Below are 25,827 nucleotides of genomic sequence, written 5' to 3' on the forward strand. Positions count from 1 at the left end.
TTTCTATCATTCTGTCACTTTGCTGCTCTTGTTTGCACATTTGCACGTGCACTTTGTTGTCTGCTGTCTGTTAACAAAAAATAAATAAATAAAAAAGAAAATAAAAAAGTCTTCCTTAGATAGTTAGTTTTTGTTAATTTATGTTGTAATTTATGTTAGGTCAGTCTGTCTTGTCTCTGCTAGCCAGCTAACTAGGCCTCTTAGTTAGCTAGTTTAGTGTTTTCTGTTAATTTATGTTGTAAATTTATGTTGCATGTAGCACCTTGGTCCTGGAGGAACGTTGTTTCGCTTCACTGTGTACTAACTGTATATGGTTGAAGTGACAATAAAGCCAACTTGACTTGATTAATGATATAAAATAAGCTTATTACAGCACTACGAGTGGCAGAGCTCTCTGAAGAGGATTCATAGACACAGTCTGCACCTGACTGCATAATCTGAATTTACTTATTTGTCTAAGACCAAATGGAGCTCAGCATCGCTAAGCATCAGCATCATAACACGTGTGCATGTGTCGCAGGAGCGCGTCTGTACAAGCTGAAGATTCGTGTTTGTGGGATTTTCAAAATAAAAGTCATTCAGGTTGGTAGATAAACGCATGTTTTAAATTTTAAAGCTGGACCTTTTTTCTCTATCCTCCACTGAATGTTCACATGTTCCTACATTGAAGACAGAGAATGACTCTAAACATGATCTGCCTTTAATGGCTTTGAACCAGAGTCCATTTAAAAAAATGAACATTTTATTTGTGTTGACTTTTCCTCCCACCGCTCACGCTGCTGTGCATTGATCTCGGTACGTTCTGCTTTCCATGGTCTTAGTTTCTTTTGAGTAAAAGAGCTGCGATGACGTCCATAGCACTTGTGTTCCTTATCTGTGCTCTGATCTGAAACCTGAAGTTGGGCTGCAGAATTTCTCTGGAGGAAACCAGCTCGCCGTATCAAGACACAACACACATCCTGTCCTGGAGGAGGAGGAGGAGGGGGAGGCACTGTGTGGTCGAGGGTGAGGCTGGCAGTGTGACTGAAGGAGAACCAGAGATAAAGGAGGACAGAAAGCGGGAGTGACAAACAAGAAGAGGAGAAACTGGAAAGAGCGAGAAAAAGGAGGAAAGAACAGAGAGAAGAGGAGCAGGAGGGAGGAGGAAGGAGGAGAAACCGACTGGACTGGTGAGGAGGACAAGTTAGAAAGTGTAAAATAAACAGACGTGATTATTGATTATTGATTTGAATAGAATAAAAACAGAAGAAAATCCAATGCTGAAGCTGAGAACTTTTATTTGTTTAAAAATCTGCTCAGGACATTTAACAAAGACGACAAAAGTTACTCTGCCAGGATCAGCTGTAAAAAGAGTTTTTCTGCAGATTCAGGTCTTTCAGCGTCTCTCAGGACAAACTGCTCTAAAGGTACTTTTTGTAATTACCCCTTCGGTCAAATGTAACTCAGATATTCACCAGTGGGGGGGGGGGGGGCAGTGTTCACCGAAAAACTGTGAAGCGCTGATTTAATGTGTGTCAACGAAAAGCTGCTTCAGTCGTCGTCTGCTGTAACATTCGGAAGAATCTCTGCACACCAGGAGCAAAGCTGCAAATGAGCCACTGTTAATGATCAATTCGCACGGCCGTTAGAGGTTCAGCCCGAGTGAAAGCTGGGATCAGACTGAGTTTAGGTCAGGTTTAGACAGAGTCTAGATTGGGTTAAGTTCAGCTTAGGTTAGCTTTAGAGTAGGTCAAATCCTGTCTATGACTATGTTAATTTAAAAATAACAAACTGATTTTCTGATCTCTGGACATAGTGACACCATCACCAGAGGGGTGGAGCTAGAGGATATGGCGTTTCAGCTCTGCAGCTGTTGGACTTTGCATCTTTGCATCTTTGTCTTCCTGCTAAGAAATATTTCCTCTGCCCAGTCTTCACAATACACCCTGAACCACAACAAACTCAGCTTCAACAATGCCGCTAAGAAGTGTCCCGGCAGCAGTGTCCTCACCACTATTGCCACCCAACAGGAAGTGGATGAAATCCTCAAGCTCATCTTCAAATCAGAGCCGTTTCAAAACGAGTTCACCTTCTGGGTCGGGCTGAGAATCACCAGCTCAGAGTGTATAGACAGGTCCAAGCCACTGAGGGGATTCAAGTGGTTAGAGAACAACAGCGAGGAGTCAGAGGTGAGCCAATGGGCGGAGGACCCAGAACATACCTGTACCACAGACCGGTGTGCGGCGCTGAAGGGACAGTTTGATGGGTCGAATGTGACCTGGGGTCTGATTCCTTTAAACTGCCATAAGGACAAAAACGCTTTTATCTGCAAAGTGAAGGATGGGGACACCACCATCAAGCTAGGATCAGAACCACCTCCACCTGAGGACACACCTATAAAACCATCAAAACCAAAGCGTGAACCTGGATTTATTAATGACTCTCATTCCGCAGAGCTGCGTTCATGCCAGCGCCCCTCTATCCCTGAGGCTCGCTCACTCAAAATGCTCTCGGGTAACATGAAGATCCAGGTGCAGTGCTGGTCCTCCATTAGCTTTGACCTGGTCTGCTCAGGAGAACCCACCGTGTGGCGATTGGAGAACGGAGCCCTGGCCAACATCACTGCCATCAAAATAGAGTGTGCCAATGCCACACAGAAAGAGGAAGACTCTGTGTTGTGGTCGACCATCCTGCTCCCTGTGCTGATAGCCACGGGGGTGCTGGTCTTTCTGCTGGTGGTCATCGCGGTGACGGTGAAATGCTGCCTGAACAGGCGGTCAAAGAAACGGGCCATAAAGAAGGCGGAGAAGATGGAGATGAAAAGCAAAAACAGGAAAGATTCCTTCTCATTGGCCTAAACAGCCTAATTGACCAATGAGAAGCCAGTGATACGAGGGAACAGAGCTGTGATTGGCTGTGTTTAGTTACAAAATTGTTGATTGTTTTTCAATTATTGGACATTTTGAAGGCTTTTACCTGTCTGTGGACTTAGGCTCAAAATAACCCCTGACCTCTGTCACAAACTGTTCACAGGTAGATGTTCTTGAATTCATTATTGGTTAATTTAGAAAAGATCAATAAATTAAGAACTGAGTTAACATCTGATCAGTTTTATCTAAATGACCCAATAAAATTCACTCGTTCTGCCTAGTAGCAGAACAAATAGTTTAAATACTTTTAAATTCATTTTACTGCTCATTTAAATTCACCTGTTTAAATATTCTTCTTTATTTAAGGACAGAATATACTTAATCTTCATTTCACTTCACTGTAAATGTTTAAAGAAAAAGGTAATTTCACTGCTGAATGACATGGAAGTTAAGTTTACTTTGAAAAACTGATGGTTTGGCTCAATCTGCTGATTTCCTGTTTTTGAGTAATCTTTGAATTAAACAGAACTTTATTAAACTTTGTTACCTGATGATGCTGGACTTTTACATGTTCATCAATAAGTTTTTTTAAAATGTTTTACAAAAACAAAAATTTCAGTCTTCCACTTCCCAAAACGTCCCAAAGGTATGTGGACACCAGCATCTATGATCCTATAGTATCACAGCTGTCCACATATTTTAGTGTCTGTGAAGGTTCTCGGTCATCCAGGTCATCGTAATCTAAGGAGCTCTGAAAAAAAGCATCTTTCTTTTAGATTTCTTTAAGTGTCTTTGAAGACGTTTCATCTGAGAAGCTTTTTCAGTTCTAAGAGCAACTCCCATAGGGCTTAAATCTGGGACTGTCCACCAGTTGCTCTCAGAACTGAAGAAGCTTCTCAGATGAAACGTCTTCAAGAAACTTGCTGTCTCTTTTTAATCAGGATGTGGCCCAAATTATTGGGACATCTGCTGGGATAACTCCAGATCTCTGGAGAGAGGTTAACAGCAAAGTACACAAGGTCTAAAGTGAATCATAATTACGATGTTTAGCTGTTTCTGGTACAGGAAAGCATCCCTGTGCATCATTATAGGCATAAGTTTGTGGACACCCGAAGGCCAACCTATTGCTGCTGCAATGATGGAAACAGTGAGCTGTCCACATACTTTTGGCCACATGTACCGGGGTTTCTGCAGGACAGCAAGCAGCCACTTTGTGTTTACAAACTGCTTTTCCTGTTTCCTGAAGAACAGCAAAGTTCAGACAGGAAACTGCCCCCACCCCTGACCCAGGGGGAGGTCATGTGACTGATGATCTGATTAATCACGCCTGTGAACAGGAGCTCTGATTTCAGCCCTAAACCTAGTTTATTTCTGTTTAAAAAGACACAAACGGATCATTTAGTTCAGTCGGTGCAACCAATCAACACATCTGTCGTCCCCTTCAGTAATCAAGTGCATCATGGGAAGTCTGTGTCAATGTTGTTTTACTCGGCTTCTCATCACAAGCCCAGAAACGGCTCGTCAGCAGAGACGAACAGTTCCACTCTATTTCAGATATTTAGATCAGCGCGCGCGCACACACACACACACACACACACACACACACACACACACACACACACAGGGGGTTGATTGTTGTTATGGTGACTCAGATGCTTCCTGTTTCCTGGAGGAAGTGTATGAAGAATGTCAGGAAGCCAGAGGATGTGGAGGCCGGGGCCATGAGTAATGGACTGCTGTTGTCATAGTAACAGTATGTGAGAGCGTGAGTTGAACTCCGGTCCAGTGTTTAGAAACTTTTATTTTGGAGGGCTTTGTTTTACCACCTGATTGGCTGCTGTGAAACTGAGGCACACCTGCGTGCGGCACAGCGGCGTTAGGCCTGAAGTTTGAACCTGAAGTCCTGCGCACCTCACACAGTCTTGTTGTAATCTTGGTTGGTAGTTTGATTCCAAGACTCGGTCCTGCTGCTTCTGCTAACCCCAGCCCTTCATCAGAGATCACAGGTGCTTTTCTCACGCTACAACCTTTCATTGCACTGTTTTGCAGATCTATCTGCCTTTAAACGCAGGGACAGACCAACTTCAGCTATTATTACGCTGCCTGGATGTCTTTAAATGTTTTAAAATTAAATGAAAACAAAACAGAAGTTGTCATTTTTGGTAACTTCGTTAATAACACAAGCTCCAGCGAACCGAGAGAATTGTCCAAAACAAAAACACACATGCTGGAGCACGAGAACAAAACACAGTTCAGGAGGCCGGCCCGGAGGCTGACAACTCAGAAGTCCAGGACAGTTCATCTTCTGAGGCCGGCCACGTCGGCGACGTAGATCCATAAGCCGACCGAGCGGAAGGCAGCGGTGGCGGAGTGGAGGCAGTTCAGGGGGCCGACCGTGCACACGGCAGCGGCGGCGAAACCGTTCAGGCGGCCGACCGTGCGGACAGCAACGGCGGCGACGAGGAAACCGTTCAGGCGGCCGACCGTGCGGACAGCAACGGCGGCGATGACACAAGTCTGGAGGCCGACCGCGCGGAAGGCAGCGGCGGCGTCTAGGAGGTCGTCCATATTGACGATGACGCTCCACCAGCGGCCTGGTAGATGACCGCCGATGTCGAGGCGGCAGTTCGGGACCCGAAGGTGGCGTGGCCGTCGCAGCACCAGACGAGACCGAAGCAGAGGCCGGTCCAGGCGCGGCTGAAGCTGAAGCGGAGGCCGGTCCAGACGAGGCTGAAGCAGAGGCCGGGCCAGGCGAGGCTGAAGCAGAGGCCGGGCCAGGCGAGGCAGATGACGAGGCTGAAGCAGAGGCCGGGCCAGGCGAGGCAGATGACGAGGCTGAAGCAGAGGCCGGGCCAGGCGAGGCAGATGACGAGGCTGCAGCCGGGCCAGGCGAGGCAGATGACGATGCTGCAGCCGGGCGAGGATGAAGGCTCGGAGGCTGCAGCTGGCGAGGACGATGAGGCTGCAGCAGGCGACGGCGTGGAAGCCGGAGACTGTAGCGCTGCAGGCGTGGAAGAAGCTGCTGCTGCCCGTGGCGTGGATGAAGCTGCAGCTGGCGAGGATGATGAGGCTGCAGTTGGCAGCTGGACGGGCTCCTCGGGCCCCCCAGCTGACGAGGCAGGAGGCTGGACGGGCTCCTCGGGCCCCCCAGCAGGCGAAGCAGGAGGCTGGACGGGCTCCTCGGGCCCCCCAGCGAAAACAGTCTCTGGACCAGTGGGCACCGGGGCCCCTGGAATACACAGGTCAGAACCAGTAGGCGCACGGGCCTCTGGCAGGCACAGTTCAGAACCAGCAGGCGCACGGGCCTCTGGCAGGCACGGGTCAGAACCAGTAGGCGCACGGGCCTCTGGCAGGTACGGGTCAGAACCAGTAGGCGCACGGGCCTCTGGCAGGTACGGGTCAGAACCAGCAGGCACACGGGCCTCTGGCAAACACAAGGCAGACTGCAGCTGCACAGAGCATTGACCCAGCTCGGGCAGCGACAGCCGGATACAGTCCTCAGCTGGCTTCTTAATCTCCAGGGGTCCAGAGTCGGCCGGGGGCTGGGACCCAGCCTCTGGGGAGGCCCTGGAGTGTGTCACAGTCTCTGGGCTGGCCAGCTTTTGAGGACTGATTACAATATTATGTGGTGTGTCTCTCTGCTTGACATGAACAGGTGAAAAATAGTTCTTTCCGGGTTGGATGGACTTAACTTGTTGTGCAGGAGGAGTTGGTGACAACGATGGCTGAATAGGTGATAATAAGGCGGATGAGTCTCTTGTCAACTGAGCTATTGACTGAGCTATGGATTGTAACCAAGTGTCTAATAGGTCTGGCTGTGACTGTAATGGGGTGACGGTTGAGTGGCTAACTGAGCTAGTGGCTGCTGGGCAGCTAACTGAGCTACCGGCAGGGCAGCCGACTCAAAAAACACAGCCCCGGAATAAACAGACACACAGTCCAAAACAGAAAAAGGGTCCTTTTCACTCACCACAGCTGGCAGTTCCAAAGTCCTAGTCTTCAGCTGTGGGGTGATGCGCCGACGGCGCGATCGTCGCTTCCTCCCGGGCAAAACCTCCGGCGGGCCGGGCAAAACCTCCGGCGGGCCGGGCTAAATCTTCGCCGCCGGGCTAAATCTTCGCCGCCGGGCTGAGTTGGGAAGCGGTAGCGGCTGGTGGGTGAAGGTGCAGTTCGTTGAGTATGAAGTCCTGTGCGAGCGGGTGAAGAGAGTCCAGCAGCCAGGAGTGAGCAGAGATGAGCTGCTGTAGCCTGGCTTCTACAGCGCGGAGACACTCTTCCCCCTCATGCTCGAGCCATAGGTTAACCAACCTGGAAACAGAGCCAATTAGTTCCTCCCGAAGCTCCTCGGGAGGTGCGGATGCCGCTGGGTCCATGTTTGGTCGGCTCGTACTGTCACGGCTGGCGGAATGAGCCGTGTGGTGTGGAGGAAAGGGAGGACCCAAAATGCAGCAGTGACTGATGATACGAGTGATGTTTATTTACAAAGTGACAATGGCAGAAACAGGCAGTGAGGCATGAAAAAACGACTGAAGAAACCTAAACTGGGAGAACTAAATGACAAACCTGAGACCATACAAAAGGGGTGCGGGGCAGAGAGACGCAGAGACAGGAACACCATAGAACGCAGACGAGCCGACAACGAACACAGACCGACACCCACTATATATACACACACACACACACACAAGGTAATCGGGTAATCGCACACAGGAGGGAAGAACAGCTGATCTGAATACACATGATGACTGGAGGACACAAGCTGAACACAATGACAACAGACACAGACTTTCAGAACAAAACAGGAAATCTAGAACCCGAACCGGACACAAGGGGGGAGGACACAGAATAACTAGAACAGAGGGAAATAATCACAAAACACAAAACGCTGGGTCAACGACCCAGGACCATGACAGAAACAGAGTAGAAATATTCTTTATTGTCCCTCATTGGGGAAATTGGCATGTTGTGAAGCGCTCCGACTGTTCCGGGAGAGCAGAAAAGTCCATTTACACAGAAGGAACGAATAAAGAACGAGAACGAACTGGGCAAACTTACAACATGAAAAAATGAATACTTATGAATAGCTTAGTCTGGGCCAAAGAAATGTGAAGCTTTTCTAAAGCGCTTAAAAGCAACAATAACTACTTACAGAAAATGGAAAAACTGCAAATACCAGCAGGATGTAAACAACTTATTGTGTTTGATGGTTATAAAGTCTAACAGGTACTGAGAGGAAGGACCTGCAGCGTGAGCGTCAGGCGTGGGGTGGAGACACTGCCCGACCCCCTGCACTGGGTTGACGGGGCATCCAAGGACAGAGCCGGCCTTCTTATCCAACCGCTTCCTCTCAGCTGTAGACGAGCTGCTGTTCCAACAGACAACACCACGAAGGTAAAAAAAAAAAAAAAAAGGTCTTCAGGAGCGCCCACTGCAGTCCAAAGATCTCAGTATCCTCAGCAGGTAGAGTCCACTCAACACTTCCTGTAACGAGCATCAGTGTTTTACTCCAGTCCAGTTTGTTGTTCAGGTGAACACCCAGGTACTTATTAGAGTCCACTATCTCAGTGTCAGTTCCCGGGATGTTCCCCGGTGTGGGTGTGGTGGGTGTGCAGAAATCCACCGTCACTAATAAAGCACATTATCAAACAAACAGGCTCGTTATAAAAAGCTTCTGGTGATCTATGAAGTGAACAGCTGATAAATGTTAAAGTCATATAGCTGCTTGCTAACACAAACATGCAATCAGCCAATCGCAGAGCAGCAGCTCAGTGTCACTCCTGTAAGAACAGGAACTGAGGCTGAGGTTCACACAGGCTGTGTCCCAATCCAGCGACCGCACGCTTGAAGTACACGCACTTCGTGGACTACGTACGGCGCGTACTACGAAGTGCGGAAGTGAGAGGCTTGTGAAATGAGTCTGGCCTGCGTCGCGCTACTCAGGTTGCCTAGCAACCATGATACTAACAGCTGGAAACGTTTCATACAGCTTTGTGTGACAGAAATGAAGGAGAACAAAATGTTTTGTTGTTCGTTCATTTTTTTTATGACATCACTTTGATTAGTTGAGTATCTGAGGCTGAGACCACAGGACTGTGAAACATGATAGTTGGGCTTCATTTCTGTACTGAACAGTCATTTAAGATTAGTTAGTAAATAACAATTAGCTAATGTTGTTCATGAGACTAAAATCATCTCACTGTGGTAATGTAAATATAATATGGCCAATATTATAGTTATTGTCAGATTATTATGATATATTACAGCAGTGAACATGAACTCTGTGCCAAATACTGAGCTTCAGTAAAGATTCAAGTTGCAGTTATTTATATTTCCTGTCACCTTAAATCTTCACTCAAAGACACTCAAGTATCTTTGACAGTGTATCTATAGATGTATTATATATAAGAGACAAATGTCGTTCCTTCAGTATGCTGGCATTACTGAATTTGGCTCAATGCTTACATATATGTGTAAAAAGAAAATGTACGAGCTGTGATAACTGTGTCTGATAGAATGAAGAGTAGACTGATATATGAAATATTCCTTTATTGGGTGAGAAAATCAGACCATGTCATAACTGCTTTAAGTCATACAGAATAGATATCAGAGCCTTAAACAGGCTGACTTCTGCTAAATGGGTCAAACTGGGCAGAAAGTATCCGAACACATAACATCCTTATAGAATGTGATGTAACACTATAGATCAACTTACCTCAGAATATATAAAGCATATAAACAATTACAGCAATATGTATGTGAGGACTCAGGGCTGTGTGTCGGACAGGGTCGTCTGCAGCACGCGGGCCCCACAGGGAACGGTTCTGGCACCGTTCCTCTTCACCATCTACACTGCAGACTTCTCCCACAACTCCACCCAGTGCTTCCTGCAGAAGTTCTCTGACGACTCTGCAATGATGGTCCACTCCAGAGTTCTCCAGCTTGTCCTTCAGGACCATGGGAAGAATGGTGTTGAAGGCACTGGAGAAATCAAAGAACATGATTCTCACAGTGCTCCCAGCGGTCTCGAGGTGAGAGAGGGAACGCTGCATGAGGTGAATGACAAGTTTAATGTTCAGAAACCTAAAGTATGTATCAGCAGCAGAATGGAGCTAAAAATAAATGTTTGTTTCAGTTCTATGAAGCCTTGAGTATTTTGGATTAGTAGCACTGCTGTGTTTGTTGCATGCGGAGAGTTCCGCCGTTTAAATAATGCCACGGAGAATGACCGTTACCCCATCCCCCACATTCAGGATTTTTCTGCCAATCTCGCCGGAATGTCGATTTTTTCTAAAATTGACTTGGTGCGGGGGTATCACCAGGTTCCCGTGCGCGCCGAAGACGTTCCTAAAACCGCTGTCATTACCCCCTTCGGCTTGTTCGAGTTTTTGCGCATGCCGTTTGGCCTGAAAGGTGCCGTCCAGACCTTTCAGCGGCTGATGGACTCCGTTTTGCGTGGGCTGCCATTCGTTTTTGTTTATCTGGACGATATATTGGTGGCCAGCTGCTCAGTGAGCCAGCACGAGTCCCATCTGCGCCAGGTTTTCCAGCGTTTGGCAGCGCACGGCCTGATCATCAACCCTTCCAAGTGCCAGTTTGGGTTGCCTGTTCTGGATTTCCTCGGGCACCGCATTTCCGCTGAAGGTGTGGTTCCGTTGCCCGACAGAGTCCAGGCTGTTTCGGCTTTTCCGCGTCCCACGTCGGTTAAAGCGTTGCAGGAGTTCTTGGGGATGATAAATTTTTACAGCCGCTTTCTCCCCAGAGCTACCCACCTGCTACAGCCACTCTATGCTGCCTTGAAAGGTAAAACAGCCAAAGATCCGGTTGACTGGCTGCCGGAACACGTCTGTGCGTTTTCCGCAGCCAAGTCTGCGCTGGCTGACGCCGCCCTGCTGGCCCACCCGCTTCCGTCGGCGGAGATCGCGTTGACCACCGACGCCTCTGACGTGGCAGTGGGTGGGGTGTTGGAACAGCGGGTTTCAGATCTCTGGCAACCGCTCGCCTTTTTCAGTCGTACGCTCCGGGATGCTGAACGCAAGTACAGTGTTTTTGACAGGGAATTGCTGGCCCTGCACCTCGCGACACGACATTTTCATTTTTTCCTTGAGGGTCGCAACTTTACTGAGTACGTTGACCACAAACCTTTGACGTTTGCGATGTCCAAGGTCTCTGACCCATGGAGCGCACGCCAGCAGCGCCAGTTGGCAGCCATTTCAGAGTTTACCACAGACATTCAGCATGTGGCTGGTAAGTCCAATCACGTCGCTGACTGTCTCTCACGTGTGTTGGTTTCTCCGGTGTATGTCGGCATTGACTACGCTGCCATGGCCGCCGAGCAACGTGCTGACCCGGACGTCCTTGCCCTTCAGTCAACAAAAACGGGCCTCGTGCTGGAGGACACCCCGGTGTGGGACGGCGGTCCGCACCTTCTTTGCGACGTTTCCACCGGCCATCCCCTTTCGTGGCGTCGTCGTGTTTTTGACTTGGTGCATGCCCTCTCTCATCCCGGCGCCCGGGCTTCGGTCAAGTTGGTCAGCGTCAGGTTTGTTTGGCTGGGTCTTCGCAAGACGGTGAAAGAATGGGCGGCGGTTTGTTCAGTTCAGCCGTTCCAGCCGTTTGCTTAAGCCCCGGGTCCTGGACTAGTTCTGCTGGGTGTTCGGGGGGGGGCGCGCATGTGTGGTGGACCACTAGAGGGCTCCACTCACACCCAGTGTATAGGAAGTATGTCCCTGTGTTTTGTGGCGCGATATGCGCAGTTGATGTTGGAGACGAATAAAGAAGGAGTGAGAACTGAGAGCTCTGTGTCGTTGATGCTTACCTCCACAAGCTCAGTATTTGACACAGAGTTCATGTTCACTGCTGTAATATATCATAATAATCTGACAATAACTATAATATTGGCCATATTATATTTACATTACCACAGTGAGATGACTTTAGTCTCATGAACAACATTAGCCAGTTGTTATTTACTAGCTAATCTTAAATGACTGTTCAGCACAGGAATGAAGCCCAACAATCATGTTTTACAGTCCTGTGGTCTCAGCCTCAGATACTCAACTAATCAAAGTGATGTCATAAAACATGAACGAACAACAAAACATTTTGTTCTCCTTCATTTCTGTCACACCAGCTGTTAGTATCATGGTTGCTAGGCAACCTGGCCAGCGCGACGAAGGCCAGACCCATTTCCGCGAAGTGCGCGTACTAGGAAGCGCTGCGGTCGCTGGATTGGGACACAGCCTGCCTGCCCATCTCATCCTCTGATGTGTCAAAGCTCAGATGGCCCCCTCAGTCACGGATCTCAGCCCAGCAGGATGTGGAGGAACGGGAGAGCCGTATTATTGATGCGGCAGCTCTCTGATGATGTCTGCAAGCAATGTTTCTACCAGTTTCTGGTGCAGGACACACCCGTTCTCTTTAACGGCGCAGCGACCCATTTGGGATCCCCTTTCCGGCGTATTGCTCGCGCTTCATAAGCTCGCATGCTTGGTGGGACGTCACCCTTTAACTGAGTTTTTATTAAAAGGAAGTGAAATTCTCCATCAGTAATAATAAAAGGTGTTTCTTTACCAAAGAATTTTCTCAGGTGGACCCGGGCGTCTGGTGGGAAGGAGAACCAATCAGCACGCAGGAAAAGAGAAGTTTGACTGCTTCCTAAATATGGGACGAGAGATGTTCATCTGACAGCTGGCACAGGCTGAGCAGTCATTAGCGCGGAGCTTAAACCACAGAGGGATTAACAGCCTTCTGCGTGTTAGTCTTCAGCATTTAAATAGACAGAAGAAGAAGACTTAAGATGAACTTCCTGCCGCGCACCGCACCTCAAAAATCAAACTTTACTGACTTTTCCATTACTGTCAGATCAGCTGGGCCAGTTAACATGAAAGGATCATTCTGTTTATTATTGATCATCTGATTAGGTCCTTCATTAGTAGTTTATATTGATTACAGCTGAGGAAACGGCTACTCAGACACAGAAAACATCTGGAAACTTCCAGCTGTTAACTCTTCACACACACACGTTTTGTTTTAGACGTCTTTAATAGCTGTTAATAATTAATAATCAATCAACCGGCTGCTGACATTTTACAAAGCATGTTTCTACAAGGTTAACTAAACACTTGCACTGTTTTCTCTGTCCATGACTGAGTGAACAATAAAGTTTGATGCAGTCAAACATGGCACCGGTCCTCTTCTTCAGTGTCGTGAAACCTGTCCTGTCTCCATGGTGACCGTTGCTCTGGAGGTTTGGATTTCTGGGGGGCGCTGTGAGGAGTCCCGGCTGCTGTAGTCTGGTTTCTAGCAGCAGCAGAAGCAGCAGCTGTGGGAAGTGCAGGGGTAAGAGGGGCGGAGCTTCAGCCGAGCCCACCTCCAGGTGAACCTCACAGATCCAGACTCTGCATTGAGGGTTCTCAGGCAAACTTCTTCTTTGTGGCCGTGAAACGCTCCATGTACTGAGGAGGAAACAGAGCGTCATCAGAGACCGCAGGAGGACTCGCAGCCTTGGACTCGATCTGGTCTCAGACCGCAGCACTGACCTGATCGTATCCCTCCAGGTCCCGGAGTTTCTTCACCTCAAACAGGTTTCCCTCCACCGAGAACAGGGACACCTGGGACTCGTTCAGGATGGACTGAGGGATGGAGGAGAGCTCCAGGCAGTTCTCCTCCAGGCGGAGGACCTTCAGACGGGGACAGCGGGAGACCTCCGCCGACACCACCGAGATCTGGACCGAGAATAGAGGACCGGGTTAGTACAGAGGAACAACACCAGACCCGGGCTGGGATTATCAGAACCTCCTTGGAAGTCTGTGGGATAGAAAGCTGTGGGAGACGTCATGGAGTGACCGATCAGTAATTATTGATAACTGATTGATTAAGCACCTTTGGAGAACTGTTGTTGTGGTGCTTTATAAGTAAAACTGATATTTAATACTGGGTGAATTGACAGCACAGGGTCAGCCCTTCCAGGCTTTCCTCCTGGTTCTGGTTCTTTGGTGGACTTACAGACCTGGTTCTGGTTGAGGTTGATCTCGATGACCTGCAGCTCGGACACCTCTGCAGGGACGTTCTGGATCTTGTTTCGGGACAGATCCAGCAAGTCCAGCTGCCTCAACGTTCCGAGTCCGGAGGGGAACTCTGAAATCTGGTTCCCGGCCAGGCTGAGGGTCCGCAGGGCTTTGAGCTGGCCCAGAGTGGGGGGCAGCTGCTGGATCCGGTTTCCATTCAGACTCAGGGTCTCCAGCTTCTTCAGCTTCCCGATCTCAGAGGGAATCCCAGCTGAAAACAGAACCACAACACAACCGGGTCTCACAGGTCTGAGCATCGGGGTGGATCCGGTTTGTTCTGCAGCTAAACCGGATCTAAAGACATACAATCTGGGAATTTTTAAGTCGTTCCAACCCTAAATTAAACTAAAAAAAGCATCCAAAGAGAACAAATCAAATGCTGAAACAATAATGTGGTTGCTTTTTGCTTAGCTTTAAAACACAGGTGTAAAGGTATAACTGCTGCGGGTCGAACACTCACCGAGCCGGTTAGAGTTCAGCGTCAGACTCTTGAGCTGGGGGAAGTTTCCGATGGTGGCAGAAAGGACCTCTATCTTGTTCCCGGACAGATCCACCGTCCTCAGGTTGGCCGTGAGCCTCTGCAGCTCCTCTGGAAACTGAAAGCAGACCGAGACCAGGACAGGCAACTCAGGACAAGCGGGATAGGCGACTCGGGACGCTGTCTGTTTTGTATAGGTTAAGCTTGGTATGATCAGGCCCTGGGGTGTCACACTCTAATGGTGGCGAGTGTAGGGCTGCTCGATTATGGCAAAAATGATAATCGCGATTATTTTCACTGAAATTGAGATCTCGATTATTTGACGATATTTATTTAACAATAACAATGTATTGAATAATGACTTTAAAGATTGTCAAAAAATAATATAAAATAGTGTGCAAATACTGATAACAGTGCAAATGTTTGCAATATAAAAAATGAATGAAAAATGTAAACATCTATGTTTAGTGAACTTTGCAGTGTTGCTCTGTGGTGCAGCTACTACACCATAGCAAAGTTTACACACTGTGTCTACTTGATCCACGTCTGACTCCGCGAACCCATAATGTTTCCACACCACTGAAGTTTTCTTTACCTCTCTTTTCAACCAACGGCAGTCACTCTCCTCTCCAAATAACTTCTGCTTAGCTTTCCGAGCTTCCCTCGGGTCCTCTTAATTGTTGTGAGGCGTGTTCGAAATGCAGAGAGGTGCGCTCGATTTGCCACACGGAGCAGCGCAAGAGTAAAGCACGAGGGAGGGGCTAATAATCGGCTCAGTCATTTTTAATGATCGTTGAAAGCCCAGATCGTAATCGTGATTAAAATTCGATTAATTGAGCAGCCCTAGGCGAGTGTACGCCTACATGCTGCAGCTCTGAGCTCTCCAGTTCTGTGTGGTTTTTTTTTTTTGTCATTTTGTGTTTTTTGCTTTGTGATTTAGACAAAAACAAATGAGGAGGTGCCAGATAGCGATCCACAAGATGGACGAAATCGAACCGCAGCTGGCCACCAACAGACTTGTCTGAAACTGCTGTGTATCGATCATAACGGAAACACGGCTCCTGATGCTACCATCCAGCTACTGGACTGGACTCTCCATCATCAGGACCACATAAAGAGTCAGGAAAGAACCAAGCGGAGGACTCTGCATCGTCACACATAACAACTGGTGGACACACAGCTGAGTCCTCGACAGCTTCAGTTGCCCGGACTTATCCTCTGTCAAGTCGGCTGCAGAGCTTTTACAATAGTACACATAGCTCCTGTTGCTAAGGTCAGCATGGCTCTAAGCTGCACAGTACCAACGGATGCAGATACATCCGGATCGGGCCGTCATCATTGCTGGTGATTTTAACAACTGTTTAAAGACGGTTCCTGACTTCTCACAGTAGGTGGAAAGTGCCACCAAAGGGAAAAACACAGCAGGCCATCTTCTTCTGACCATGTGGACAGGATCCAGGATTCCTGACTCCCAGGAACCCACACAGGAGCATCTCCTGGACTGCCCACACCACCACCACGGTGAAGAAAGCTCAGCAGGCGAAACAGGTTACAGTCGAATCCTTCAACCACTCCGCCATAGAAGGCCTGCTGTCATATTGTATCACAAGCTCCTCATACACGCACAAAAATAGACTCCAACGCATCATAAAGACTGCACAAAAAAGTTACAGACCCAGCTCCCACCCCTTCAGCAAATCGCAGATAAACACCATCTGGGCAGGTGTAGAAAAGGTGATCACCTGCTGATTTATTCGTTTTTATACATGTGTGAACACGTTTCTGTGTGTGTTTGTTCTGCATCCCGGCGATACCACTCCAGTTTCATGCAATGACAGTAAAGGCTCTGAACTGAAAGGAGAACTGTCCAATCACAGGCTGCCCGGACTGAGACGTCTGACGCGTCAAACGGGTGTTTAAATCTTTCTGTGCATGTGTGAGTCAACTCACCTCCTGCAGACCTTTCCCCGTCAGCTGAAACACTCCCGTCTTCTGGGAGGTTTCAAGGTGAGACTTCAGCGCGCTGTTCCCCATCTGCACCCGCAGCCAGGTACCAGCCCTCCACTTGCAGGGCCACCCGAAGTCCTTCCAGACAGGCTGATGGATCAGCTGACAGCCGTATCAGCGCTCCTCCTCGTCAGCAGGTATTGATGAGATCAGACAGTGAATCCCTGCAGGTGAACAGTCTCTCAGGTGTCCTCGCTCACAGACCTGTGAACATGTTTGTGTTTATTTATTTTTATTTTTTTGCCTTAGATACCGAAATAGTATTTTAATTTACATCCGAGTCATAAAGAGAGAATATTTACAACTATAGAAGCAATTGAAACAATCACATAATCCGAAATAAGAAAAACAAACAAAACCAACAAACCTACAAACAAAAAAAAACTAAAAAAAAAACCCAAAAAACCGGATGTGTTGGTAGGGGGTGATCCTATAAATATATACTCTCATACATCACAGTTATTGGTTTGTAAAAATAAAATCTGGCCTATGAGGCGTGATATATTTGACCCAGTTTTCCCAGTATGATGTAAATTTCTCCAGCTTGTGGTTAACAGAAGCTGTTATCTTTTCCATGTTATAGATTTCCATTGTGAATGTTTGTGTTTATTAGTGAGATTTGAACAGAGGCAGCATGCAGATGTTTCACTCTGAAACTGAAGACTGAAGAACAAAGTGAATATTCAGAGAAAAGCTCTGCATGGGCTGCTGCTGAGCTCACAGACGTGCTTTGTCTCCACGTCCCGCAGCATCATGCCAACGTAAGGCTCCGAGTTTGGCTTGAAAACCCTGATTCTTTCTCTAAGCGACCCGTCCTGACCTGAGCTGAGGGAAACAGTATCAATATCCACCTGTGCTGGGCAGCGTAGGATTTAAACTTTTTCCCATGTTGATGCACAGATGAACAGATCAAACACTCCCTGTGGATTAAAGGTGTTTTATAACAGAGAAGGCCTGCAATAACTCATTCACGTTAAAAATCCTCAGCTAACTAACATACAAACCATTAGCATCGTTAATAACTGCACTTCACCAAGCACCACGCTGACTCTGGCAGGCAGGCTTCCCTAAATTTACAACATTAATCTTCTAAATTTGCCGCTTTATCCCAATTTGACCATCAGTGGTCCTGACCCAGCTTTGTCAATAATGAGTGTGAGGGAAGAAACCGGACTTATCATTGGCTTTCTACAGCACACCCCAGTAATGTGTAAAATGCATTAGATTAGATTAGATAGAACTTTATTAATCTCTCGGGTGGGTTCCTCTGGGAAATTCGATTAGTGTTGAAGCCTGAGCTCAGTAAACGCACTTGTGGGAAAACCTCCTCCTCTGTAGTGTTAAACACACCTGGAGTTCTCCACGGTCACCACAGGGGCCGCCAAATCCCCCAAACTGAGGCGTTCCAGATCAATGCTGTGGCAGCAGAGAGGGGCTTCAGCTTTAAGGTGGACTTTAAGAGGTATTTAAGGTGGTCAATTTCTTGCAGCGGGGCAACCTGATGCACACCCACACTCACACACCTGTCTCTCTAAAGCAGGCTAACGCTCACCCTTCAGCTGTCACAGGAGGTAAAGGTGAGTCACGTGTTCACCTGAGACGTGACACACTCACCGTCAGCAGCCTAATCGGCCCCAGTCTCTCCTCACTGTAAACACACTGTAAACATTGATGCCACCGCCACCCTGCTAACAGTTGAGATAACCGGAAACGGCTCTGTTTACATACCGACACAATGTCGCCCTTTGACCCCAGTGTGCAAGTGTCGCGTGTCCAGGTGCTGTGCTTAAATTTATCCGATAAAAGGACAAAAAATAAAGATCAGTAGAAAAGTGAAGCTCGGAAGCCGCCCTGACTCTGCGCTCCTGCTTCTTCTTCTTCTTCTCTAATGAAAGTCCCGCTCAGGGCTGCAACGCCGCCACCTGGTGACAGACGTCACTGAAATCCTGAACGACTTTCTTCTTGTCATGTGACCTCAGCAGGGTGTGACGTCAGATTTTGGTCCAGGATTAGGCAGAAAGAGACGTTAGTTAGTTCCATCCAACATGTACATTTCAAGATTCTGCGACATTGATAGAAAATGTACCTTTTGTATAACTGAACTTGAAAGTGTTACTCATTTGTTTTATGGCTGTTCATATAGTGCTACATTTTGGAGAGAGCTTGAAAATTATATACTGTGCAAGACAACATACGAAATCAAAATTGAAGGGAAAAACATTATCACTTATTTTGAAACTAAAGGAAAAAAAATATGTGCCATTGTCAATCTTTATATCTTGTTAGGGAAATTCCATATACATAAATGTAAATTTCAAAACTCAACCCCATCATTTAATTTGTTTTTGATTGAAATTGAATATTATTTAAAATCTCTTAAATTAACTTCCAATAAAAAAGGTTTATCATTGATTGAAATTCATTCAGAAATGTTTAACAAATGAGCTGTCACGACTTTCAAGTACTAAATTATGAAGTCTGTCACATTCCCCCCCCCCCCCCCTTTTTTCCCCTTTATTTATTTGTCCTTCTTATTTCATTGTACTGTATATTGTTACTTTTATTTGCCTTGTATGTCTACTGTTCAGGCTGAACTGGAATGACTGGCTGTTCACTTTGTAATTTCAATAAAGTTTGAGAAAAAAAAAGATCTCTCTGGATCCTGAGGGGTCGCTGTTGCGGTCAGCAGCCGCCAAACGTTTTCGCTGAAGAAGAGAAACAGCAAAAACAAACGGTCGGGCGGGCAGCGGTGAGGTTCGGTTCTTCGGTTTTAACGGTAAGAAAAAGCTGGTAACCGACACTAGCCTGTGTTTAACCGACCGCCAGAGGCAGCTGAACGGTGCCGGTGTGTCCGTTAAAAAAAGCCTTTTAAAGCTGCTTCAAAGTCCGTTTAAAAATGTGGAGATTTAGTTTGATGGCGCTTGCCTTCACACGCAGAGCTGTGAGCTGGAACCCAACAGGGTTCTGGTTCGGATAGATCCGGTTTCAGGTTTGAACACCTGGTCCAGGTGAATATCAGAGTCTGAGGCTGGTGTGGTTCAGGTGACGTTCCTGTCTTTCAGATGCATCAGTGGGATTTGTCTCCGTTCTCCGTGACTCCAGCTGCCAGCCTGCTTTCTAAGTGTGTCTCCGTGGGAGCACTGTCTCAGGTAAGGACACGAACAAGTGTTTAGGAGGCTGAGGCGGTCTGTCAGAGCAGCTTTACACTAGGGCTGCACGATTTTTTGGCTTAGAATTGAGATCACGATTCTCTTTTCCAGTATAAATATTTATTGCACTTATTAACTGCACATCAACTTCGTAACAGTTGAGACCGAACATAAAAACAATAAATAAACATTAAAAACAACAAATGTCTCACGTTTTGTTGTCGCCGCAAAATGTTGTACTGCTTGAAATTCCGTCTCTACCGTTGCTCGACACTGCGTGTATAGAGCAGGTAGTGCAACAATAGAAAAATAGTTGCGGGACAGCACTGTGTAGCGTTTGTCTAGGGTGTTGATCATTTTCCTAAATCCCTCGTTTTGCACAGTGTTGATGGGAGCCATATCTTTGGTCAGGTCATAAGTAATAGCCTCCGTAATTTCTTTGTGCCTGCGGGAGTTCGACGGGTATAGGGAAGCGCTGTATAAGGTTCCCATTATTGATGTTTGGGTGGTTGACCGGGACGGATTTTCTCCTGTCACTCTCTCGTCATCCCTGACGTGCTCTCCGTTGTTTTTTCCCTGCTAATTTTAGCATCACACGGCACCGCTTCTGTATCACGTGGTATAAGGCTCCGCCCTTGTCATTTGTTGAGCAGGAAGAGTGAGCGCTTGTTTTCATGCAGATTACGTCCCGGATCAAAATGCGGTACAATCGTCGTCGTCTTTTTTTTTTGTTTTGTTTTTTTTAATCGTTGTCATTTGGAAATGAGATGCACATAAGTATGAATCGAGATCGCGATTTTCTAACGATTAATCGTGCAGCCCTACTTTACACGGTTCAGAGGTGTCTGAGGACAGGTTCAGATCTGAGTGAGAGTTGACCTGTGTGATCCGGTTCTGATCCAGACTAAAGCTTGTGAGTAAAATCTGAATCTGCTTCTGTCCCACCTGTCCTCAGGAGGAAATAGACTCCGCCTCCAATGGTACAGGCCCCGTCTTTTCCTCTCATCTGCAGGAGGCTGAAGACCAAATCAGAATGCAGAAGCAGCTGGATGAGGTATGTGCATGCAGCTGTCTCGGGGATGTGCTGGGACGTTATGTCAGAGTGCAGAGCCCCGCCTGCTTCGATGCCTGAGCCGGATGTCGGCCAGATCGGATTTTTTAATTTTCTCAGGAGAAACGTTGTTTTGCTCTCCTGCCTGCAGCTCAGAGTGAATGATGTCATTCCTGAGGGATGACATCATCCCCTCTAAGCTGACTGCAGTCTGTCACGCTCTGTCACCGTGAGAGACAGCCTCTGATTTGGGCCTAGTGCTGATGATGAGCACAGTCGTCATGTTTTTAAAGGCAGACTAAGAACCTCCACGGAGCAGCTTCGTGGATCCTGGTGTCTCTGATTGGCTGCTCACGGCGCCTTCACTTTGTTGTTTTCCTTTTCTAGTCGTGGTTAGCTAATTAAACTTTGGATTGTGTATCTTCTGCATTTTCTGAAGAAACTGCAGTGTGGATGCTGATAGCTGAATGTTAAGTTAAAAATGTTAAATAAACTGAAAAATACAGAATTTTTCACCTGAAAACAAAAGTTCAGAACTGCTGAAAGCTGACGATCACAGAGAAGAAAAAGTTGAAAAGTAGCCGAACATGTTTAAAATGTGCATTTGAAAAAGCCGAGTAATGACAAAAGAAAATTTAGAGTCAGAAAACATCTGAACGAATGTTAAAAGTTCAAAAAGTTTGAATCTGTTTGTTTTGAGAGTAAGTTGAATGAAAATTTGAAGATTCTCCCATTGAAATAGATTGTAAACTTTTGTTAAATAAAGTTGAATAATTAAACAAATATAAATGTTAAAGATGAGAAAAATACAAGTACACATGGTGGTTGAATGGTTTTTCTAAGTTGAGCGGCGTGAAGGAGATAGACGGCGAAAAACGTATGGAAGATGAAAAGTAGAAGAACAATACCGTGAATGCTTAATCAGCATCCACACTAATTACTAACTAGTCCCCTAACGCGCTGTAAGTCCCTCCTCTTGGCTTTGTAACTATTCCTACATTTCTGCAGCTTTCAGACTCATTCACAGGTTAATGAAACCAGTAGCTAGTTTTGTATCTTGTAACTAGTCCTGTGCATCACAGCGGGTCTATGCTAGCATCTCCACAGCAGCAGTATCGCTTTATTAATAGATTCCTGTTTTGTACGTTGGCGTGCTCGGTGTGTCATTTATGAACACGTCTCACCAAACGCTTCCCATCGCAGAAACTCTGATTTGAGCACTGACGTCTTAAGCGCGTCGACTGCGGGCGGTGACAGGTGTGCGCTCGCTGTGGGTCCGGTCAGGAGAATGAGATGCTGTTGTGTGAATGAAACAGCTTTACCTGCAGGAGTTGTGTTAAAAAGACAGTGACTGCACCGGGGCTAGAAGTCATGTGACTGTGTCAGCTAACGTAAAGGTGTTTGTTTCCTGTTTGCTTCCTGTTCGTGCAGATGCGGCTGCGGCTGGAGCTGCTGCAGGTCGACGAGCAAAGCGCCGATGTCGCCCACAGCTTCCACCTCGGTGAGTCCAGGTGACGTCATCATCACATTCGAGGGGTCGATGTTTTTAAACCAACCTTCACTCCAGACCTTATTCTGAGCCACGCCCCCTCTGATCAGGTGCTTTTGTGTCCTGCAGCTCAGAGGTTCCAGATGCTGCAGATGCTCGGGGATCATATGCAGGAACTGCTGAGAGAGCAGAACAGTCTGAGGCAGCGACTCATGAAGCCGCTGGCTTGCACCAACCTGCCCGTGCACGCTCACCTGCACAGGTAATGCCTGATGCTCAGTGTGATTAAAGTGGTCCGTGGCACTCTGTAACGGTCTGTGGTGTGTTTCAGGTTCATGGTGGAGTCCCTGAAGCTGATGATGGACTTCATTGAGACTCTGGAGGAGAAGCTAAGCGCTGCCGACAGCAGGACCGCAGCCAGAGACCGTCTCGCTCTGCTGGTCAGTCACACGAACTCACTGGTTTTGGGATGGCAGTAGGCCACGCGGTACGCAGACAAACTAAAGCCGTGTGCCACTGTTCATTTGATACACCTGAGAGAATCTGTGTGTACCAGACTCCATTCACAAAAACAGGAAATTTACCTGAGAGAACAGGTGAGCTAGTGTCACCCTGAGGTCTGAACTCATTAGTTTGGATCATCACAGTCGAATGCAAACGTTTGTTTTCTGTGAGCTAAAAACCGATGTTTTATGAATGGAGTCTGGTGGGTTTGACATCAGCAATGTGGGGTATTGTACAGAAATGGGTCAGGGACGGGAGGCGGGGCTTGACTGAAAAAACTCTTTGTGCGATGCAGCATCAAGCTTTATTGATAAAAACAAATTAGTATTGTTGACTGGGCTCGTCTCTTGGCTCCGCCCTTGGCCACCTCCCTGTTCATGGTCATTTCCTGTCAGTCTCTCACACACTGAATAGCATCCTCCGATTGGCTGCAGAGTTCATCCCAGCTCAACTGTTACCTCTCTCTCTCTCTCTCAGGACTCCTCGCTCGCCCAGCTGCTGATCCAGGCCTCAGAGATGGAGACTTTGTCCAGTCAGATTCTTCAGTGGAAGTCAGTTGATGGATGCAACCTGGTGACCTCTGACCCCTAACCTTCATCATGTGTTGCACTTTGAATTTATTCTAGTAAACGTTTGCAATAAAATCTTTCACATTTTCCATATGCAGTTTCTGATTGGTTATTCAACACAGAAACAAGGTAACCTTTGACCTCTGCCTTGGTTTCAAAATGAGAGCTGAAACTCTGAGCATGCAGGAAGGTGTGGGAGGATCTGATCGGTTGTAACTGAAATGCATGTTTAAGCTGTGTGAGGTCATTGGGTGTGGGCATGTGATCTTCCTACCTAAAAACAAACAAACAAAAAAAAAACGTGAGGGGGCTGAAGTTTCTCAAAGAGCCTGCACTGATGCTGCATAGGTAAAAGTGGACAGGTGAGGCATTTGTGGTGCAGACAGGTGTGTTCAGAGGGCTGCACTGATGAAATCATGATGCAATGATGAGATCATGGAACAGGCTCAGGTGGTTATCCACAGAGCCCCGCCCCCTCCTGTACACGTTTTTAAGTGTGGTTTCTGTCCGTCGTGGGAGCTGCTCACAGATCAGCTGATTTAAACCTTTAACGTCCATGTGGCTCGGTGTTACGCGATGACGCCACTACAGCTGCATTCATTTTAATCAATTTTAAACTAAACCATTATGGAAAAACTTCTAATAGACAACAAATTAAAGGGAAATGAAACATCTGATGTTCTGAATAAAGTTGTTGTTTTTTTTTGTTTGTTTTTTTTAAATAAAGCCTGAGTGCTTCCGGTTGGGCTGGTGGAATGACGCGGTGTTTCCGGTGTTTTGGATAACGCTCCTGTGGTGGAGTCTTGGTCCTGCTGCCGTTTAACGAGCACACTCACGGACACGGTAAGACCCGCACCTCTCTCCGCTCCCGCGAGGCTCGGTTCTCCGTACCGGGCCCGCTGCCACGACCGGAAGTACGTCTCTATCCGCGTGAGCGCACCGAGCTAACAGAGCTAATGCTAGCCGCTCGGTCCGTGCTAACTGTAAACAGCTGACGTGTTATTCGATAAACAGGCGATCGATCCGCGCGACTATCGATCACGTGATGAGGAGCTGATCGATGTTCTGATCAGTTCTGTGTGATCGGACAGGCCGAAGGGGTGAGAGGCACCGGTGAGGGCCCGGGGTCCCGCTCGGGTCATCCAGACCTCCACCTGAGTCCAGAGAGCCGACGTGAGGGGCCAAACGGGTCACCGAGAAGCTCCATGGAGGGGTTTCCTTTAATTTGTCACCTCCTGGCTCAAGCGTGAACATGTGTTCAGCTTCACATCTGATTGATCGGTGGCTCCAGGCAGCTCCTTTCAGATATCGGAACACAAAGAAAGGATCGACCCCAAAATCACAGATCGTGCGTCCGTGTACTGAACCAGGTGTGAGGACAGCCAGAGAGCTATGCAGGGGGCTGTTTTCCGCTCTTAGTGCCGGAGTCTCAGAGTTGCTGAGATGATGAAGCCCTCCATCAGCTGTTAGAAGCCATGAGACAGAAGCATTGATTGGACAGGCTGGGCAGCGTCCACGATGATGACATCTCGACCATCTCAAATTTAGCTGCAAATCTTGTGCTCCAGAGTTTGAACGTTTATGAGTGCTTCAAATATCAAAAACTTTCCAGGATGTTTTTAAAAACTTCCAGCAGGTTTCTTCACAACTGTCCTCACGGCTCATTCTCACCATCAGCATGAACAGCATCTGTAATCTGGGAGTTTGGCAGTTTCCAGATGTTTCTATAATTATCACTTAAAGCAGGGGTGTCAAACTGCAGGCCTCGAGGGCCGGTCTCCTGAAACTTTTCCATGTGTCCCTGCTGCAACACACCTGAATAACATTAGTAACAAGACTCTATAGAGCTGCATGCTGAGGTGGCAAGCCCACCTCCACTCAAGTGAAGTAGTGCTTGGAAAAATGTACGTCTAAAAGTACTTTAAATGCATCGTGTTCATTCATGAGCGCCTGTCAGGTCTTGCTAATGACCTACTTGTGTCATTCAGGCGTGTTGCAGCAGGGACAGCGGCCCTGAGGACTGGAGTTCGACACCTGTGGCCTACAGCATTATTCTGTTAAATATGTGCATCATTTTCATTTTGAGAGCTGCTGCAGGAGTCTGAGGATTCACTTTAAATCATTTCATGCATTCAGATACATTTAACAAAATCCACAGCTCGTTCAGGGTGAGCGGGCGCAAAGGTCGAACTCAGAGCCAGTCTGAAGTGAGCAGAAACGATATGAACGAACGATCTGAAGTTTTGCAGTGTCTGATTTTTACAGTGAGCTTCGGGTGCTGGTTCAGATTTCAGAGTGGATGGTCTTCATCAAGGATAAATCTCTCAAATCTGAACAACTTTTATTTTCTCTCCTCTGGACAGGAAGAGTGAGGCTGCCACCACCACCTGTCAGCTGACTTGCTGAGCACGCTCAGTAGGAGGGGTACCCTCCACAAAACTCTGATTAACACAGTAAGTAAGTGACTTGATGCATGCTCAATCATCCAGGTGAGGAAGTCCCAAAAAGTTGATTCTGTTCATGTGGACGTAGCAGCCGATCCCTACTCCCCATGAATGGTACTGATGGTCACCGATCAATCAGTAGTCATGACAATTCAGGATGATCATTAACATGATTAATGATCATAAACTGACTTCACAGCCTGTTGTTGGTCAGTGGTGCA

General features: G+C 47.3%; 4 protein-coding genes across 5 annotated transcripts in view; 3 read left to right on the forward strand and 1 right to left on the reverse strand.

Annotated features, from left to right (window-relative positions):
* The first annotated feature begins 1,046 nt into the window (after positions 1-1,046).
* clec14a (C-type lectin domain containing 14A) lies at positions 1,047-3,097 on the forward strand. Of its 2 annotated transcripts, none has more exons than XM_085343252.1 (2): positions 1,047-1,169; positions 1,796-3,097. In XM_085343252.1, exon 2 carries the CDS (start codon positions 1,830-1,832, stop codon positions 2,835-2,837), a length of 1,008 nt encoding a protein of 335 aa, XP_085199378.1. In that variant the 5' UTR covers positions 1,047-1,169; positions 1,796-1,829; the 3' UTR covers positions 2,838-3,097. The 2 variants fall into 2 exon arrangements, with proteins under 2 accessions (XP_085199378.1, XP_085199379.1); XM_085343253.1 differs by lacking the exon at positions 1,047-1,169 and adding an exon at positions 1,351-1,406.
* Positions 3,098-12,890: 9,793 nt separating this feature from the next.
* On the reverse strand, positions 12,891-18,269 carry lrrc57 (leucine rich repeat containing 57). The gene is made up of 6 exons (XM_085343150.1): positions 18,129-18,269; positions 16,344-16,604; positions 14,376-14,511; positions 13,858-14,126; positions 13,388-13,573; positions 12,891-13,303 (listed from the first exon to the last, which is right to left on the reverse strand). The coding sequence occupies exons 2-6, from the start codon at positions 16,425-16,427 to the stop codon at positions 13,262-13,264; spliced, it is 717 nt and encodes a 238-aa protein (XP_085199276.1). The 5' UTR covers positions 16,428-16,604; positions 18,129-18,269; the 3' UTR covers positions 12,891-13,261.
* Positions 18,270-19,117: 848 nt separating this feature from the next.
* On the forward strand, positions 19,118-23,184 carry haus2 (HAUS augmin like complex subunit 2). Its single transcript, XM_085343761.1, has 7 exons — positions 19,118-19,176; positions 19,463-19,549; positions 20,505-20,603; positions 22,032-22,101; positions 22,219-22,351; positions 22,421-22,529; positions 23,071-23,184. Exons 2-7 carry the CDS (start codon positions 19,463-19,465, stop codon positions 23,182-23,184), a joined length of 612 nt encoding a protein of 203 aa, XP_085199887.1. The 5' UTR covers positions 19,118-19,176.
* Positions 23,185-23,914: 730 nt separating this feature from the next.
* Positions 23,915-25,827, forward strand: part of srp54 (signal recognition particle 54) — a 5,310-nt gene continuing 3,397 nt past the window's right edge. Inside the window, exons 1-2 of the mRNA XM_085343760.1 lie at positions 23,915-24,005; positions 25,526-25,615. The gene's annotated coding sequence lies outside the window, so the exon portion shown is untranslated. The remainder of the gene's footprint in view (positions 24,006-25,525; positions 25,616-25,827) is intronic.

Source organism: Diplotaxodon limnothrissa, linkage group LG19 (assembly GCF_057381915.1).
Source record: "Diplotaxodon limnothrissa isolate DT_005_m linkage group LG19, D_limnothrissa_male_GT1.1, whole genome shotgun sequence".
Classification (NCBI taxonomy): Eukaryota; Metazoa; Chordata; class Actinopteri; order Cichliformes; family Cichlidae; genus Diplotaxodon; species Diplotaxodon limnothrissa.